The sequence below is a fragment of the Ursus arctos genome, unplaced genomic scaffold, assembly GCF_023065955.2.
Source record: "Ursus arctos isolate Adak ecotype North America unplaced genomic scaffold, UrsArc2.0 scaffold_6, whole genome shotgun sequence".
Lineage (NCBI taxonomy): Eukaryota > Metazoa > Chordata > Mammalia > Carnivora > Ursidae > Ursus > Ursus arctos.
The window spans coordinates 50366805-50385930 of record NW_026623078.1 but is presented as its reverse complement, the minus strand read 5'-3'; the positions used below and the strand labels follow the sequence as shown (position 1 = coordinate 50385930).

The 19126-nt window shown below is 38.4% G+C and overlaps 1 protein-coding gene across 3 annotated transcripts in view; it reads left to right on the top strand.

Annotated features, from left to right (window-relative positions):
* The first annotated feature begins 2471 nt into the window (after nucleotides 1-2471).
* The window catches only part of STK3 (serine/threonine kinase 3), a 262758-nt gene continuing 246103 nt past the window's right edge, over nucleotides 2472-19126 (top strand). For 2 of the 3 annotated variants that reach the window (XM_026495662.4, XM_026495661.4), the window contains exon 1: nucleotides 2472-2703. In XM_026495662.4, the coding sequence (XP_026351447.1) occupies nucleotides 2678-2703 (26 nt within the window). In that variant the 5' untranslated portion in view covers nucleotides 2472-2677. Of the gene's footprint in view, nucleotides 2704-7390; nucleotides 7478-19126 lie in introns of those variants that run through there. The other variant, XM_057308112.1, reaches the window with a different exon arrangement.

The window sequence follows — 19126 nt, the reverse complement described above, 5'->3', positions numbered from 1 at the left end:
TATTTATTTTATTTTGTTTCCCCAACCAGATATAAACCTCATGAGGAGAGGAATTATTGTCTATTTTTTTTTTTAATCCCTGAGGAATTCCCAGCCCCTAGAATAGTGTCTGGTATACATAAGAGCTCAGTAAACATCTGTTGACTGAGTTACAGTGAGATGAAGCTTGGCTTTGGAGTTGGAAAGGCCTGGGTTAGAATGCAAATTTTCTATTTGATCTGGGGGAGCTCCCTTCACCCCTTTGAACCTCAGTTTCTTCACTTATAACATGGATATAACGACTTACGTGGTATTTTTAAGTGTTTAATGAGATAATGGAGGGCAAGCCTCTGATCCTGTTAGAGTCATACAACAATTGCCAGCCTTCTTCCTTTTCAAATTGTGGGAAGGCCTCAGAGATTTATTTTCTGATATTATTCCTCTTCCTTCCACAAATCTTCTTTATGGGTATCTCAGTCAGGGTTCTAATAGGAAACTCAAATTAGGATCATTTGAGGAGGGTTGAGATCTAGGGGAACATAAGGAATACAGGAGGAACCCAGGGAATAGCAGAGCAATCACTCCTTGTAGGCCCAAAGGGATGAGGGGAAGGAAAGGAGATCTGGGCCCCAGGTGACCTCACAGGAAGGGAACCAGGAGAATAAGTAGACTTATAATCTTTTCTCCCTCAGATGATCTCTTGCTGGGTCTCCTTATCATCAGACCCAATTGTAAGCCAGAGAGCTGTGAGCCCAATGATGTCAGCCATATAAGTCAGCCCCTAGGGCACAGGGCAGATGGGAAAGAATGGAGAGTGGATCTGGGGGGCCAAGGAAGCTATCCAACCTTACTGTATCCAAGGTACTTGTTTTGCAGGGGATAGAGAGGGTAAAGACAAGGTCTAATTCTCAGTAGACTCATGGTTGGGATGATAGTCAAACAAACAGAACTTCAATTCAGTGCAATAAGCATCCTACAAAAGCCAGCACAGTGTCAGAGATAGTGTGTGGGGGGTGGTGGTGCTGGTGGCTTGACTGGGAAAGGCTTTCTCAAGATTAAGACTGGAAAAATAATTCAGAGTCCATTTTAAAGTATGACAATTTTTTAAGAAGATGAAATGCCATTCTCTGAAAGAGATTTTTCTGATCAACTATAAGATGGAGCTAGGGTATGGATGTGAGGGTGACAGTGAAGGATAGAACGAAATAATTTCAAAGTTTTCCCCCACCTTTTAATTTTAATAATTTAGCTTTTTGTTGTCTTTTTACTTTTGAACTATTAGACTATAGATCTTTAATAAATGAAAATGAGTATAAAGTTGTGTAATAATCTCTCTTGTTTGCAGAATTTGACTTCAGGTTTCAGCAATGAATGGTCTTAAATTTAACATAACTAAATGTAAGGGGGGAATATAGTGTTTTGAAAATAAGTCACGTAAGTTTATTACATATTACATTATTACATATTGAATATTACATAATATTACATATTACATTATACATACATATTACGTATTGCATTAAAATAATGCATAAAAGAGGAAAACTGTTAATAGATAAGTCTGACTTGGGTTAACGTTCATAAAGTTCCTTTATTTAACATTCTTTTCATAGACTTCATTCTAATCTTCAGGAAAGCTCTATGACTCTACATCTTGATAATTTCTAACGAAAGCAAGCAAACTCATTACATAGCACCTGTATATTGTCATAAGAAAGATACTTAGATACGGAATTTCAGGTTAAATGGTATACAAAAAAGATAGATGCTGGAAGGGATCAAATCACAATGAGGTAAGGGCCTTGGGAACTGGTGGGAGAGAGGGTGACAAGAAGGAAAAAAACAAACTTTTCTTGAGTGCTTTTCTATGCACCATAATTTGTGATAGGTTTTCCAGGTTACCCAAGTGAACAGCTGGCAAGACAACAGCGCGCTGAAATTGGTGCCCTGAGAGATCTCACTGCAGTAATTATTTTCTTTGTAATTAGATGTAATTACAGTGAAATGTAGTGAGGAGCTTGTCCACAACCAACATCAAACAAGAATTTCCAGTAGTATCCCTAGTGCTGTAGCTACAAACGTCAAATGGCGGGGGGAGGGGGGGTGTAAAACAGCCGATAATTATAAACAACTAGAGAGGGAAGTGTGGGCAGTTAGTAACACTTCAAAAGGCTGCACCAGATGCTTGGGATGTTTGGGGAATCCAGAGAAATGAGTCAAACGGGATTGAGGCAAAAGCAATGGAGGCAAATGTGGAGCGGCTGCTCTCGGCCGGCTCAAGGAAGGTACCCCCTGGCCAGAATAGACAGGTTCTGAATCCTGACTAGGCCCTAACCTCTACTTCTTCCAGTCTCCGCGCCGTTTTTCCACTCCCTGCGTTGTGCCCGGCGCTTCCCTCCGCCCCCGACTCCGCCCACCCCACCCGGGCCTGGCTCCGCCTACTATGCCAAGGCCGCGGCTGGCTCCGCCCACTCTCCCAGGACGGCGGCCAGCGGCCGGCGGCCGAGGGGCGGGGCGGGCCGGGAGGAGCCGCGCTCCCGAGCGGGAGGGGGATCCGCCGCGGAGTTACGGGAAAGTTGGTCCGAGTTCCTGGAGTTTCCCCCTGTGGTTCCCGGGGCTCGGCCGGCCGGTGCTCCGGCTCCTCTTCTCCCTCCGGCCTTCACCACCCACCACGTCCCTCCTTCTGTCCCCGGCCGCCATGGAGCAGCCGCCAGCGCCCAAGAGGTAACGAACTCTGGGAGCCGGGAGAAGGAGGGAGGCGGCGCCGGCGGCCGCGGGCGGGGACGGTGGGGGCGGCTAGGCCGCCGGACCGCGACCCCAGTCAGCGACTGTCGGGCCCGGGCCGGGCGCGCCGGGCGTCGGGAGGCAGTTCCGAGCGCCGGGAGGCAGTTCCGAGCGCCGGGCCGCGTCTGTCCACAGGCTGAGGGGGCCCGCGGGGAGGCCGAGCCTCGCCTCTCCCGCGAGCCGGGCCTGGCGGCGTGGAAAGTCTCCGGGCAGTGCGGGGCTCCCCGCGGCCGGACTCCCGGGCCGGCGGACTTTTCCCTCCTGGCAAGTTCACGAAGCCCGGAGATGCAAAACTGGGAAATTAATTAGGCTGCTTACAGCCGTGGAGGCGTTCTTGTCAAATGTTTTTCATAATACTGCCTTTTATTTGAGAAGGCGGGTTATTTATTAACAGCTTAAGGAATTCAATATTAATAGCTACACAGTGTGTAAAACTTGTAGATACACTGCACTGACAGGTGTTCCTCCCCCGACCCCCCTCAAGTTCAAAAGTATTTATGGATGCAAGACAGTAGGAATCTTAAATTAGAACCCCTCCCCCATATAGTTTTTGTTTTTCTTTTAGCATATAAAAATAGTGATGTTTTGGTACTTGCTATTAGTTTATATTTAATCTTTCATATATTGGAAGAGCAAGAGTACACAATAGATGCTTTTAAAGTAGTGTTTGAAATGGGCAAGCTAAATCAAGTCTGTCCATAGATACCAGTTCATAATGTGCATTTTTTTCTCCCAAGAATGAATCAACATCAGTTAACTGGTGTTTAAAGCATTTAATCTCAGTCTTTCATTTTTTATGAAATAAGAGTACTAATCTGTCTCCTGGAGAGTGCTGTTGTGAAGATTAAGGAGTTCTAGTGTTCTGATACTTTGAGATCTTCAGATGAAAGGTGATATATTCATTAACATAGGATAATTAAAAAGGTAGGAACTTCGTGAACTGTTGTGAATTGTGTGACTGGACATGTGAGCCTTGAGGCCTGGAAACCATCTGTTCAGGTGAAAAAAGCGGGGGGGGGGGGGTTGTGGAGGGGTTTCCAAAAGAGACCTGCTAACAGACAGAGCTTTGATAGTTTTTTTATCTGGTATTTTGTGTTGAATTCTAGTATTGAGTGGGCACCCAGTTTTAATACCATAGAAAAAAATTGGAAACTTTTTTTTCTTTTCTATTTTGGAAGACTATAAGGGGGCACCTCTGAGATAATGCCCTAAGGCCAATTCGAACAACTCCAAATTGAAGTAGAAGCGCTGTTCATTAGCTCTAAGTTATCAGAGTTTCTTTATAGGTGTTTAAGAGACCCCTTGGCCTTGCAGGAACTCTAGAAAACCTAGAGGACTCAGGGGGAGACGTGGATGGTATATTTAATCATTCCATGTCATTTATACTTTTCACAGTGATGCTTGCACATCCAGCAGGCTTATTTTTAGTTCTCTTCAGAAAGACTTATGTTGATCCAGGAAGGCATTTCTGAAAAGCAAGATATATGACAGTAACCCCATATGTTCGAATATCACTTAAAATTTTTTCATAGCATTTTCGTTTTCATAATAGCAACCCTATTAAGTAGGTTGGATCACAGGTATCAATCCTGTTTTGTAGCTGAGGACACTAAAAGAGTTTGCCACATGGAAGGCTGTGACAGGGATAACTGACAGTGAGATTTGTGTTCTCCCTATTGATCCTTACCTTCTAATGATAAAATATAGATGCTGTTTTTGAGGTCATTTTGTTTGCCAGGAACTTTACATATATATATATATATATATTACATATATATATATTACATATATATATATTACATATATATATATTACATATATATATATTACATATATATATATTACATATATATATTACATATATATATTACATATATATATATTACATATATATATATTACATATATATATATTACATATATATATATTACATATATATATTACATATATATATATATTACATATATATATATTACATATATATATATTACATATATATATATTACATATATATATTACATATATATATATTACATATATATATTACATATATATATTACATATATATATTACATATATATATTACATATATATATTACATATATATATTACATATATATATTACATATATATTACATATATATATATTACATATATATATATCAATAAAATAAAGGAATATATATATATCAATAAAATAAAGGAATATATATATATATCAATAAAATAAAGGAATATATATATATTCCTTTATTTTATTGTCCTAAGAAATAGGAATTCTGGCTCTGCAGCTTACTATGCTAGTTCTAAATTTAATTTCTTCATCTGTAAAGTGTGTTGTGAGGATTAAAATAGGTCATGTGTAAAGCACTTAGCACAGTGCTCTATAATGTGTTCAGTGATATTGAATGTTGTTAGTTTATTCTTCGCTTATTCCGTGAAACTCAGAGAGGTTCAGTAATTTGGTCAAGTGGAGGAGATGCCAGAACCCTGAGTCGGATTGGCTGCAAAGGCTGTGCACCCTCTCACACTGTACACAGTGATACCTCTTTTTAAAAAGTCTCTTTCTTAGCCTTCCATGATGTGATGGTCATTTCTTTGTACAATCCTGTGGCCCTCTGCTTGTTCTTTTCCTAATCCGTGTAAGAATGTCACTTTGCTTTTCTGCTTTGAGTAGCACTTCCTTAGGGCTCAGACATTTTTACATGGTCACATTTATGTTGCTGATGCTCAAGTCAGTATGACCAGCAGCTCCTGTTCAGTTGGTGTATTTGATTTTTTCATGCAGATCTACTCTTTCATTATTCCATCTAGTTTGTCACTAAGGCCTATTGAATTCTCCATCAAAAAGTCTGGATTCATTTTCTTTTCCCTTTTTCATTTTTGATACAATTACCCCATTCCTGGGTTTTATGACCCTTATCCTTGATTTACAGCAGTGTCTTCCAACTAGGTACTTTAGTGCAGTGGTTTCAAAAAACTTAGCAGCAGAAGGCTCTGTTTGCAGTAGAGGCAGGGCACTAGGACCTGGTTCTCAATGCCTTACCTCCTGTTCCCCTTTTGCTGCCCTATAGAACCTTCTAATGATCCATAGGACACTGTTTGCTTTAGTTCAACCTGCAAATGACTTCTGATTTGTTTGTTAAAAACATCACTTTCCACCATGCTATTATTCCTTTAATTTTTTTTTTTTTTTTTTTTGGATTGGGGCACACTACTTAGTACCCAAGACCCCTCTCACTTGGTCTCAGATTTAATCCCCAGGCTTTTGTTACTCTTCTCCAAGATGAATCTGTCCTCCTGAAGTTTCCCTTTTGTTTTTTATTTAGGTTGTAGGTTATGGGTACTCCCAGCTTTACCTTTGTTCATGCTTTTCCTTTAGAGAAGTTTGTGTTAGTTTTTTGCTAGTAATCTATGTTTTATTCTTCCTTCAAGGCCTCCTTCGTAAGGTATCTTGTTTGAGTGCTTTCTAGCCTAAGGTATTTCTCTGTATTCCTAATATGATGTCCGTTTGAGTATATGCCATCTTCATATTGTTCTTTTTTCAGTTACAAAATTTTAGATATTCAAAAGATAATGGGGGCTAATTTAATAAGTACTTGTGTATCACATTACCCAGCTTTAGAAATAAAATATTGCGAATATAGTTGAATTTCCCTAAGTATATCTCTTTCCAGTTGCATTCCCTCCCTATCCGCCAAAGGATTGTCACTGTCCTGAATTGGGTATTTGTTATTTCCATACCATATGTGTCTTTATATTTTTTCATGTTGTTCATATATATCTGACCTAGTGTTAGGCTTGGGTGTTAGTGCCTACTTTTGCTCTTTGGTATCATTCTTGTCCTCTGGAAGTTGGAGATTCCACTATGCAGCCAGATCTAAGAATAGTGACTATAGGATCTGGAAGACCATTTCTACCTCACATCATTGATTTGGTCTCACCAACAAGGCTGTGTTAAATGTAGGCAATAGATGTGATCACCTATAGTCACTGACTTGCAGTATCAGAATAGCTTTTAGATTCCCCAGCTTTCCTTAACAGGTTTGTCACAGAGGTCTTCATAAGTCCTTAATGAAAATGAAGTCCTTCTGGGAATGGAAGTCCATTAAATGGTTCTTAATTATTAGTGTTTTGGTAAGTTGAGTTTCTCAGATTTCTTTGTAGCGGAACTGCTACCTGAAAGAAAAATGACCACACAATAGGTAAGTTTTAAGAGAGGGAAGAGGAAATGATCAAAGCATGAGATCTTCACTGAGTGGAACATTCATAAAGGGGTGGGTTTCTGTGATAGGTGGTGGGTAGTATGAAAAATCTGGTTGCTTGAAGATAGGTAGTTATATAGATATTATTTGTTAAAGAGAGGCCAGAATACAATTGCTGAAGAGATAGACTTTACCAGACAGGCCTTGTTCCTCAGTTAGATTATAGGATTAATAGTTATTTAAAATTAAAATTCATTAAGGTATACTTGGAGAAAAAAGTTGATGTGGAACAGTGAAAACACTGGAAGGATAATAAGAAGGGAATAAGTTCCTGAAATTTATTCTTGAGACAGATAAGGAAAGTTCTTTGATTTAAGCCGTGGTTGGATTCTTTGCAATTTTTTTTTCTTTTTTTTATAGTGTGAAAAGGTAGTTGGGGGAAGTATAGTTGAAGATTCAAGTTAACATGTTAGGATTACAAAGTGCATTCACGCAAATGAAAAGTGAAGGTAAGAAAACAATTATTTCCTAGGGGAAGTGTTGCTATGAACAAATGAAGTTATCAGTCAGAAGATAAATTATTAGGGAATGAAAAAGTGAAAGTAAAAGGATGAGGATATAGAAGGGTAAAGTAGAAGGTATTTATAGATTCCTCAGCATGAAAAGCCCATATCAACCTGTAGTATCAGTAGCCCTGACCTTAGACCAGAAATTGGGAATGCAGATAAACAGCCAGAAACTATCAACTCTTAGAATTGAGTTGTGTGGGACAAAGCAACAAACCAGACAAGCAGATAGTAGGGTATGATGAAAATCAGGAAGACATTGCAATGAGAAGAGGTGTGGGCTTTATTTTATGTCTATATTCCTGATTCATATGCCCTTGGAATCAGAATTCTGTAGTTATTATTGGAGAGATTCACACTTGGGGACCTAGAGTTTTCTTTGAGAAGATGACCTGAGGACTGTTACAAAACAAAGGCAGCAGGCTCAGGTAATAGTAGGCCCTGAGGGAAGCTCCCAACTTCAGAGGCAGGCTAGGGGAGGAGGTTCTAAGTATTTCAAAGGGCAAGAAAAGAATCAAGCAAACAGGAGCATCCTTTTGCATTACTAACTTGGTCCCTAAAACATATCTGTTCTCCTTTTGGCTTTTCTTGGTTAATTGGGGGTGGCACCAACTTCTTTAGAATTGATTTAGGCCCTTTAGGGGCGCCTGGGTGGCGCAGTCGTTAAGTGTCTGCCTTCGGCTCAGGCGTGATCCCGGCGTTATGGGATCGAGCCCCACATCAGGCTCCTCCACTATGAGCCTGCTTCTTCCTCTCCCACTCCCCCTGCTTGTGTTCCCTCTCTCGATGGCTGTCTCTCTCTGTCAAATAAAATAAATAAATAAATAAATAAATAAATCTTAAAAAAAAAAAAAAGAATTGATTTAGGCCCTTTATTTATTTTTTTTTTTTTTAAAGATTTTATTTATTTATTTATTTATTTATTTATTTATTTATTTATTTATTTGACAGAGATAGAGACAGCCAGCGAGAGAGGGAACACAAGCAGAGGGAGTGGGAGAGGAAGAAGCAGGCTCATAGTGGAGGAGCCTGATGTGGGGCTCGATCCCATAACACTGGGATCACGCCCTGAGCCGAAGGCAGGTGCTTAACCGCTGTGCCACCCAGGCGCCCCAATTTAGGCCCTTTAGATGGGAACGGTCAGTTGGCTCTTCCTGAAGACTGGGGGGATGACAGTAACATCTGGAGTGGGTCCAGGTGAGCAAACTTCAGTTGCACATTAAGACAGGAGATAAACTCGGTCTTTAGTCAACCCGAGGCAAAGATTAATTTATCTTTTGTTCTTCAAGGGACTGAGATATAGCATATGTTAGTGCTAAAGAATTTGTTAGAAATATAAAGAAAAAGGTAAACATATATTAAACACAGTTAGCTAGGTTGAAATTTGTTTTTTGAAGTAAGTTAAATGCTCATTCCAGAAGTGTGTATCAATAAAACTTTAATAATAAAAGGTTTAAATTGAGTATTTCTTATTTGGATTATAAGGGGGGAAAAGTGCTTTGAATTTAATTTTTCTGGTTTCGAAGAAGTCTGTGTTGAACTAAAGGTACCGTCGCCTCAAGCCATCATATATTAGTGGCTCTCAGAAAATTAAAAAAATATTGGTGGTAAAACCCAGTATAGACCCACATACATATAAAATTAAAACAGCAGTTTCACACCATGTACTATGTGGGATGTTTTTGGTATTTTTCTATTTTCTTTTATCTTCTGTTTCATTGAAAAACTGCTGGTCATGATGCACCAAATTATTTTCATGACCTACTAATGGGTTGTGATCTGCAGTTTGAAAAGACATTGTCGACATACGTAGTAGTGACAGTCAAGAAACTGACTTCATTTCAAACTCTGTCCTAATACTCAAAAGCTCGATGATGGCATTGCCAGGGGTATCCAGACAGTGTAAGCCTACCCACTTATACATACAATAGGATAGAGGTGAAGGGAAGAAAGGAAGCTATTATTTAAAAATGACAGTATTTTGACAGTATCAGGGCAGTACATAGGCCCCGAATGAAGTATGGGAAAATGGAAAATGATGACCTATGATGTCTGACAGAGTTCACAAAAGAATATGTACTAAAAGGGTTGCTATGAGGCAAAGGCACATGTGCCTTCTAGTGTAGAATGACCCTGTGCAAAGCTCTAATTATGATTGCCTCCTCTTCTGACTCCCTCCCAGCCACCCTTTCTAAGCACCAGAGGTCTCTAGGTTTTTCTGCTGAAGAGAAAATTTATACTATCTGATAGAAACTTTCTTTTTTATTTGTACCAAGCCCCTTTTTTGTTGTGATTTTATTTGAATTGCCTCATATATTAGGATTATTCTAATTTCAATTCTTAGCTCTTAGAACAGATTCTATATTTGAAATGTCTTATTACAACTGTTTTTTCCAAACAGAGTCTAAAACTGAATAAATGAAAGTAACAAATATGTAAATAGACATGTATGAATATTAAAAATAAGTGCATTGTTTGCATGCCATGAATATTAAGGTACGGATTACCTTGAACTTCTTAAAACTATACTAAAGGATATATCTTACAAAATGACTTTATACCAAAAAGAGAATTACAGAAAACTGTTAATATTGCTGGTAATTAATATAGGGGTACATGTGATAATATATGTGGGTTCTGAATTAGTCTATAAATTTTATATGATATCAGGGGCACCTGGGTGGCTCAGTTGGTTAAGTGTCTGTCTTAGGCAGAGATCATGATTCCTGGGTCCTGGGATTGAGCCTCTCATTGGGCTCCCTCTCTCTCTCCCTGCCCCCCACTTGTGCTTTCTTGCTATCTCTTTCTCTCTCAAATAAATAAATAAAATCTTTAAACAAAACGAAACAAAACAAAATTTTATATGATAATCAGACATCTTAGTAAAGAGGTCAGATAGAGTAACATTTTCAGATAGTTCTGGATAATCTTGATATAAATATTAGTATCTTGGTATACACACACACACACACACACACACACACTCTTTCTTTCTTGGAAAATTGGGGAAATTGTTGAGCATGTGGGTTTCCAAGGATGAGGTAGTTTTTATTTTCAAAATATGGAATGTTACTCTCTGTCCAGATCATTTTTCATTTTTAGGATTTTTGATTTTCTGAAATCATTGGACCTAGAGTCCTATAGTTGGAAAGGAATGCAAGTTAAAATTATTTTTGTAATTTGGGTGAACCTTTTACATATTTGAGGAAAACATGAATTAAAGATTATAGGCAGCTAATTTCCTTGACTCTTTCTCTCTGGAGCCAGATGATCTTTCCTGAGTCTGCTGAGTTGCCCCATTCTCATGTTTCTTTTTAAAAAACTGGCTTTCTAAACTGTAAGAGACTCTTAATGATAGAGAACAAACTGAGGGTTGATGGAGGGAGGTGTGTGGGGGATGGGCTAAATGGGTGATGGGTATTAAGGAGAGCACTTGTTATGACGAGTACTGGGTGTTGTATGTAAGTGATGAGTCACTAAATTCTACTCCTGAAACCAATATTACACTATGTTTACTAACTAGAATTTAAATAAAAACTTGGAAGAAAAAAAAATTGGCTTTGTTTACTCACTGATCATTACTCATGCCAGAAATTAGATGTCAACCTTGAGTTCATTCATTTGCTCATTTATTCATATATTCTATAATTATTAATTAACTGCCTTTCAAATGCTAGGTCTGGGTACATTGTTGAACGAAGCAGTTCAGGATTTTGATCCCAGAGAACATACACTCTAGTTGGAGCTTGAACTATGAAGGATAGAAGTAGCACATTACTGATAGAGAAAAATGGTGGAACCTGTTTAATAGGGCAGTTGGGCAGAGCTTCTCTGAGAAGGTAATACTGTGACATGGGGTTGAGAAGTTATCCTTGTGAGTAGCTGGAAAGAGTATTCCTGGCAGAGGGAAAGCTGCGAGAAGGCCTAGAGGTGGGAAAGAGCATAGTGTGTGGGAGGAATTGAAATGAGGCCACTGTGGCTGGATTATAAAATGGGAGAAAGTGGTTGGAGATGAGGTCAGAGAGATGGGCAGGGATTCAGTGATGCAGGCCATGGAAAGGAATTTGGATGTGAGAGTGCACTGGGCTGCCATTAAATAGTTTTAAGCAGAATTGTACACAGTTTATGTTTTTAAAAGATCATTCGGGTTGCTTTGGGTAGAACAGGTTGTAGAGGGTTAAGAATAAAAGCAGGGGAACAAGTTGGGAGGCCATGACAATAGTTCATGGTTAGATGGTGGAGTCAGTGGAGATGGAAAGAAGTGTGGACAGATGTAAGTTATATTTTGGAGTTAAAAGTGAACACCTTGCTGATAGACTAGATACGGGAATTGAGGAAGAAAGAAGCAATTCTGGCTCCTAGGTTCTGTGTTCGAGCAACTTGGGGTTTGGAGGAAGACTGGAAGAGGAACAGGTTTGGGTCTCTCATAGTCTTTTTTAGAATTTCCCGACGCCCAGGAAAGTGAATCTTTTGGGCCCCAAATGTGATATTAGGTGGTTCCCTTAGAAGTGGAAGTGGGTAGGAGGAAATGATGGGCACTGACTTCTTTTTTTAACCTATTATTTTCACTGCATTAGTCTAGAGAATGGGAATCATACCAAGCCTTTGTTAGGTCTTTGCAACGTTCAGGTGTCCTGATAACCTGCTATTAAAAGACGTTTTTTATTGCAAAATAAAACGTCAGTAAGAAACAGACAGATGGCATGATGATTACCATAGGCAGACACCTTTGTAATCACCAGTCAGGTTAAGAAATAGAACTCTGCCACCCTTCCTTCTTAGTGTTCCATCCCAGTCATAGCTGCCTTTCCCTGTACCTTATACCGACTTTTAGAGTAATAACCTAAATGTGCTTTGCTAGACACTCTAGGTTAGTCTTGCCAATTAAAAAATAGTTTTTATAGGGAATGTCACTTTTGATCTTTACGTTAGCCGTCCATTCCTTTTCTTTTTTTCCTGTTGAAGATTGCAGGTTGTTTGTAGTTTCCCACAGGTTGTTTGTAGGCTCCCACAGGGATCCCAAAATCCCACAGGATTTTTCTTTTTTTTTTTTTTTTAAAGATTTTATTTATTTGACAGAGATAGAGACAGCCAGCGAGAGAGGGAACACAAGCAGGGGGAGTGGGAGAGGAAGAAGCAGGCTCACAGCAGAGGAGCCTGATGCGGGGCTCGATCCCATAATGCCGGGATCACGCCCTGAGCTGAAGGCAGACGCTTAACCTCTGTGCCACCCAGGCGCCCCCCCCCCCACAGGATTTTTCTGATTGCTTACCCAAGGTACAGTGCTACTGTTCTTTTTACCCTCCATATTTTCTGCCAATGAGTAACTGGATCCAGACACTGACAGGCTCAATTTCAATCCCTTAGGCATTGTTATAGGTGGTGTTTGGCAAGACTATATTAGTCACTTAGTGTGTAGTTGTCTCTCTTTTTTTGTGGTGTTAGCAGCTGTTGATGGTTAGTGCTTATTTCTGTTAATTCATTAAGTGTTGCAAAATGGTGACATTCTAAATACATCATTTTGTTTTCATTTATTAGTTGGAATGTTTTTATAGAGAGTCACCTCCCTCATCTTTTGTTTGATTACCCAATGGTACAATTTATAAAAGAAAGACAGGATAAATGCTTCATTCTTCCCCTTTACCTGTTTTCAAGAGAATGAATTAGTTTCCTATTTTTCTCCAAAGGGGACCAGTTCTTTTCTTTTCTTTTTTTTTTAAGTGCTATGGATTTAAACATATTTGATGGATTTTAATCCATTGCAGTTCCCGTTGCTGAAGCTCAAAGTGTCCCCCCATCTTGGATCAGTGGGAGTCCCTTCAGAGACAACATGACGCATAGCTTCCTTGTTCTCTGCTGTGATAAGATGTTCAGGGCTCATCGTGTCCATTTCCTGTTCTGGATCTGGAATCAACCATTTCTCCTAGAAGTACTACTTTCTTTTTATGAGAAATGGTATTTCAGGACCCTAACCTGGGCGCTAATGTGGTTAATGCTACTTTAATTTTAAATAGCATTTCTTCATGACTCATTCGTGCAACTATGGGATACTGTGTCAAAAAATGTGATCGCACTGGCAGTTTTGCCTTTCTTCCTCTGGATGATATCTCTACCATACCTTTATGTTTCTAAGTTTAAATCAGAAATTGGGCATGTATAGACAAAGTCTGTGATAGAGGCTGTTTGGAATGGACTTTTACCTTCACATTCTGCCTCTCTTATTTTGGTTACCCTTTGACCCAGTGTCATCCTAATATCCAGCCTCTCTTCTTCCTCACCTCTGAATGTTTCAGGTGACCCAGTTTTTTCTTTTTTCTTTTTTTTTAAAGATTTTATTTATTTATGTGACAGAGAGACAGCCAGCAAGAGAGGGAACACAAGCAGGGGGAGTGGGAGAGGAAGAAGCAGGCTCCCAGCGGAGGAGCCCGATGTGGGACTCGATCCCGGAACGCCAGGATCACGCCCTGGGCCGAAGGCAGACACCCAACGACTGCGCCACCCAGGCGCCCCGACCCAGTTTTTTTTTAAACAAAATAGATACAGAAAATAAATGAATCCAAGACAAAAGACACCACTAGTGATAAGATTAGATTTCAGGCTTTTTTTTTTTCTTTTTTAAGGTAGAACTTTTAGCCTGCTTTGTCTTACGTACATAAAAGTGTATCTGTGCGCAAACAAAATTCAAGGGCATCTTGAAGCTGCTTTATAAATTCAGCCATGACTACAGTATGATGAATTGCAAAATGAAGTATATCCAGATATTCAGTGCCATATGTTATTCCTTTTTAGTTTTGATATTAGCCTCTCTTGTTAAGTTTTATTGTACTTCCGCATAAATAAGCTAAGGTATTTGTCTCAGTGACTTTACATTTGATGCTATGTTATGTAACTTTAGAAAGAATTAGTTTTAGTGTTACTACTTACTTACTCTATTAATTACTGCATTAGGTTGCACCTATAAGCTGATATGTGAATTAGTCTGTCATCTTGCAGTTAAACAATAATCAGTAGCCATTTTCCAACATTCAGCTATTCAAACATTTTTAGTTATCAGTGAAATTTGTATCATAGAGGTTTGGATCATAGAGAAATGATTGCTCTGGATGAAATTTATAGTTCATGTAAATTCTAAGAATTATAAGAAATTAGGGTCAAATTTAGCAATGAAATCTCATAAAATTCCAGGGGAAATTAAAAATATACAAATTAAACTCTTGAGAAGAAAGTATTTTTTTGATGATTTTCTTTCCTCGGTAGAATGAATTTTCCTTCTATGAATTTGCTTCTCATTGTATACTTCCAAGGTTTTGTTTTTGTTTTTGTTTGTTTTTTCCTTACATAAGAGAATCCAAGTACTAAGTAAATAAGACAGTGGGATTCCCCCCTCCCTTTATATAGACTCTCAGCACTTGATTGGATAGCTTTAATTAATATTCACAAAGAACTCATGTGATTTTGAAGAGCCTGCCAAAATAGTGATATGGTTATAACTATATATTTAGCATCATTGGAAAGTATGGTATACCATGTAATGGATTTTCCAAATAAATGAAGTAAACCACTTTAAGCATTATATTTTAAAAATATTTTGCAAACACTTTTATACAGCTGGTTTCGATGGAAATCATTCCAAGATGAAGGCACTTGACCTAGTCTTCTGAAACTGATAAAAAAAGCAAATGATCTTGCTTTTCTTGTTCATGAAAACAGTCATAGAAACAGTATATAGAATTGTTCACAGTTTTAGTTGATAGAAACAGTCAGGTGTGCTTTTTTGTTACGTTTGAAGCTTTGTTGCTGTATACGTGTGGCTGTTTTTTCCCTAAACCTAGTCTTGTCTTTCACTGTTACCTGTCATGCTCATTACTGTGTCCTTTTCTAAACTGGTACTTAGAAATAACTACCTGACCTGACAGTAGCTATTCCTTTCCGAAAGTAAAGTACATGCTCTTTGTGTCAGTTTTTGCTTACCAGAGGTCTTTTTCTCTTCTGGGTTCATAGTACATCTTGAAATGATCTTTTGAGAAGAGGAGGAACATTATATGCAGTGAAGGGGAGAAGAAATTATTCCAACCTTCCCTGAGTTTCTAAGTTTTAATATGAAAACAGCTAAAGTGTTTGCATTAAAAGGAAGGGGATTTTTACCTTAAGCCCATGGAATTCCCAAGCCAAGAAAAAATTTGTCATTTTGGAATATTACTTTGATTTTAAGGACTCACGGTATTATTACCAAAGTGAATTGGAGTTATACCTGTGCAAAAACAGTAACATTACACTTACAGTTATTTATTTTTAATTTCTATGGTTAAAGTATTTAAACTATTTATCTTTCGTATAATGATCACTTTTTTTTTTCTGTTAGATACAGTTGGGATTAAAAATTTTATTTTTATTTCTAAAAAAACCAAAACCAAACAGGTAAAAATACTCCCAACTTAAAAAAGCAAAAAATATTTTCATAAAGTGCCATAATCCTCTTGATTTGTTTACAAGGAACCACAGGGAAATACTGAGAAATGGCTTCATATGTGCTGTTGCTGTGTAATAAAACTGTACTGAGAAATCAAGCAAAATAGTGTCTATCTGTGCAAATAGCTGAACTCAGCCAGTCTCCACAGCCTCCATCTCTATTTATCAAAGCCTATAAAAATTAAGCAGAAGTCAGAGTACAGAACTCATTGAATGGTACACATGTTAATGTCAGTTTAAAGTTTCCCTGAAATTACACTTTTATTAATGTAGGTACACTTTTAATTATTGTGTTTATGTTTGGGATTAATGCAATTAATTCTAGTATTCTGGGGGTGGGAGCGAGGAATTGTGAGTGTACAGAGACTAAATCCTCATATTTTATCTGTAGATTTTGAGATGTAGGGAAATAAGTGAGGAATGAAATATATGAGTAAACCTAGTTTTAACGTGTAGGTAGTGTCTTTGGTACAAATTATGGTAGATTTTTCTGTATGGCAGGTACGTGAGTAGACCTTGACAAGTTTCCTCTTTTATTTTTAATCAATTAAAGATTCTGTTCTCGTTTTTAGTTCTCAGATCTAGGTATGGTTATTGAGTATTTAAAAATCTTTGTAAGGACCTGGATTAAAAGTTATGAAATTTGGGGGCGCCTGGGTGGCACAGCGGTTAAGCATCTGCCTTCGGTTCAGGGCGTGATCCCGGCGTTATGGGATCGAGCCCCACATCAGGCTCCTCCGCTATGAGCCTGCTTCTTCCTCTCCCACTCCCCCTGCTTGTGTTCCCTCTCTCGCTGGCTGTCTCTATCTCTGTCGAATAAATAAAATCTTAAAAAAAAAAAAAAGTTATGAGATTTGTAGCTCTGCATATTTCTTGTAAGATTATTTTTAATTTTTATTTTGGCAGGAAATGAATATGTCAGAGCATTTTCAAATGTGCTTTTTTATGTTGTCTGCATTTTCTGGATTTTTTATTTTTTTATAATTGACTTTATTAAGAAAGTGAATGCAGTAACATGTCTTTAAAGCTAGGGAGTATGTTGCAACATTTCTTAACTTTGAATAGGTTTGTTACAAGAAATTAAAAGGAATCCTGTCCCTTTCCAATTGAGGTTAAGCGAAAAGATTCTTAGAAAATAAAAATGAAAGACTCTAAAGGGTGAAGGAAGGAGAAAAATCTCAACTTCTTTTCCTTTAAAGCTCTTTGCCAGGAAATTATAATTTTAGAGTACTTTTGGGCAAAGAGCCCAACTTGAGAGGAAATGGTATGATAGAGCTGAAAAATAAGACTTTAATTTTAAAAAGTCTTCTATCTATTGTAGAGCATCTGTTTTCTTAGGTGGATTTCATCTCATTCTAGTGCCAGTAATTAGCTAAACCCTCATACATTTTAAAACAGTTTTATAAGAAGTAAATACTCCATGAGATCATCAAATCACATCTATTTTACTATTAAAACAATGATACAGCGAAACAATTAAAAGCTGGAGCTGAAAGTCAGATAGACTTGGTTCTTGTCCTTCCTCTGCCATTTACTTAGTGCAGTGGTGGGCAAGTTAACTTTTCTGAGTCTCCGTGTACTCACTTGCAAAATGGAGGTGGTAATAGTACCTTTTCTTTGGGTTTTGTGAAGATTAGAAGAAATGGTGATTGTAAACCATTTGTCTCTGAAGACATTTTCTAAAGTGTTTCAAAAATGTACCTGTCACTGTCAACATCTGAAGAAACACATAGCTTTCCAAAGAGATAAAAGGACAGCTTTCACTTGGATACATATGTTCTAGTTGAGTTAAAAAAAAAAAAAATCACTTGTAATACTTTAGAGCTAAACATCTAAATATTTACAAAATGTTTGGCCTTTAAAAAGCAGAAGGGAGCAGAAAAAAAATGATCCTCGAGTTTTATTAGTTTGAGGTAATGTACTTTCTGTGGTTGAAGTAGAAAAGATGTTTGATTTTGTGGATTCAAGACAGAGTCATTGTTGTATAATTTTGAAAATACTATTTAAGGGGCGCCTGGGTGGCTCAGTTGGTTAAGCGCCTGCCTTCGGCTCAGGTCATGATACCAGGGTCCTGGATCCAGCCCTGCGTCAGGCTCCCTGCTCAGAGGGAAGTCAGCTTCTCCCTCTCCCTCTACAGCTCCCCCTGCTTGTGCTCTTTTGCACATGCTCTCTGTCTCTCTTTCTCTCAAGTAAATAAATTAAATAAAATAAAAAGAATATTATTTAAGGCTAATATTGAGACTGACCTTGCTTGATAATGGAATGTTGAAAGACTGAAGAATGACAACCTTTCATGTGTTTTGAAGATGTTTTACTTTTCTAATAGTATTCAAGATGAGACTATTAGGGTTGAAGAGGAGAATTTAATTTTTTTTAAAGATTTATTTATTTTAGAAAGAGGGAGAGAGAAAGAGAGTGTGTGGGGCAGGGGGAGTGGCAGAGGGAGAGGGAGAGAGAGTCTTAAGCACAGAGCCTCATATGGGACTCAGTCTCATGACCCTGAGATCATGACCTGAGCCAAAACTGAGTTGGTTGCTTAAATGACTGCGCCATCCAGGCGCCCCGAGGAGAACTTAAATTTTGTTTTTTTAAAGATTTTATTTATTTGAGAGAGAGAGAGAGACCACGGGTGGGGGGGGGGGGGGCGGCTGGGGAGGGGCAGAGGGAGAGGGAGAAGCAGACTCCCCGCTCAGCAGGGACCCTGGGACATGACCTGAGCTGAAGGCAGATGCTTAACTGACTGAGCTACCCAGGTTGCCCCTGAGATCTTAAATTTAAATGAGATATTGCATGTAAGATGCAACATAGTGCTTAGCATACAGCAGCAATAACAGTATGTTAATAAAAGTTACTGTTCGTAGTAATAAAGCTACCAATAGTGTGAGTACTAGAATATAGGGAAATTTGCCATAAAAGAAAAACATATTGAAAATTACAGAGCTGAAATGAGGTGGAAGGACCTTTAAGAAGAAGGAATCTCTGTTCTTACAGAGTTGGAAGTTCTTTTCTTCTGCGGGATTTGCACTCCGACCAGATCCTTCTCTCCATGATAAGTTTTCCAAGAGAGCTAGAAGGCATATCCTAATTATTCTTGACTAGGGAGGTAGGAGTAGCAACGTAGAA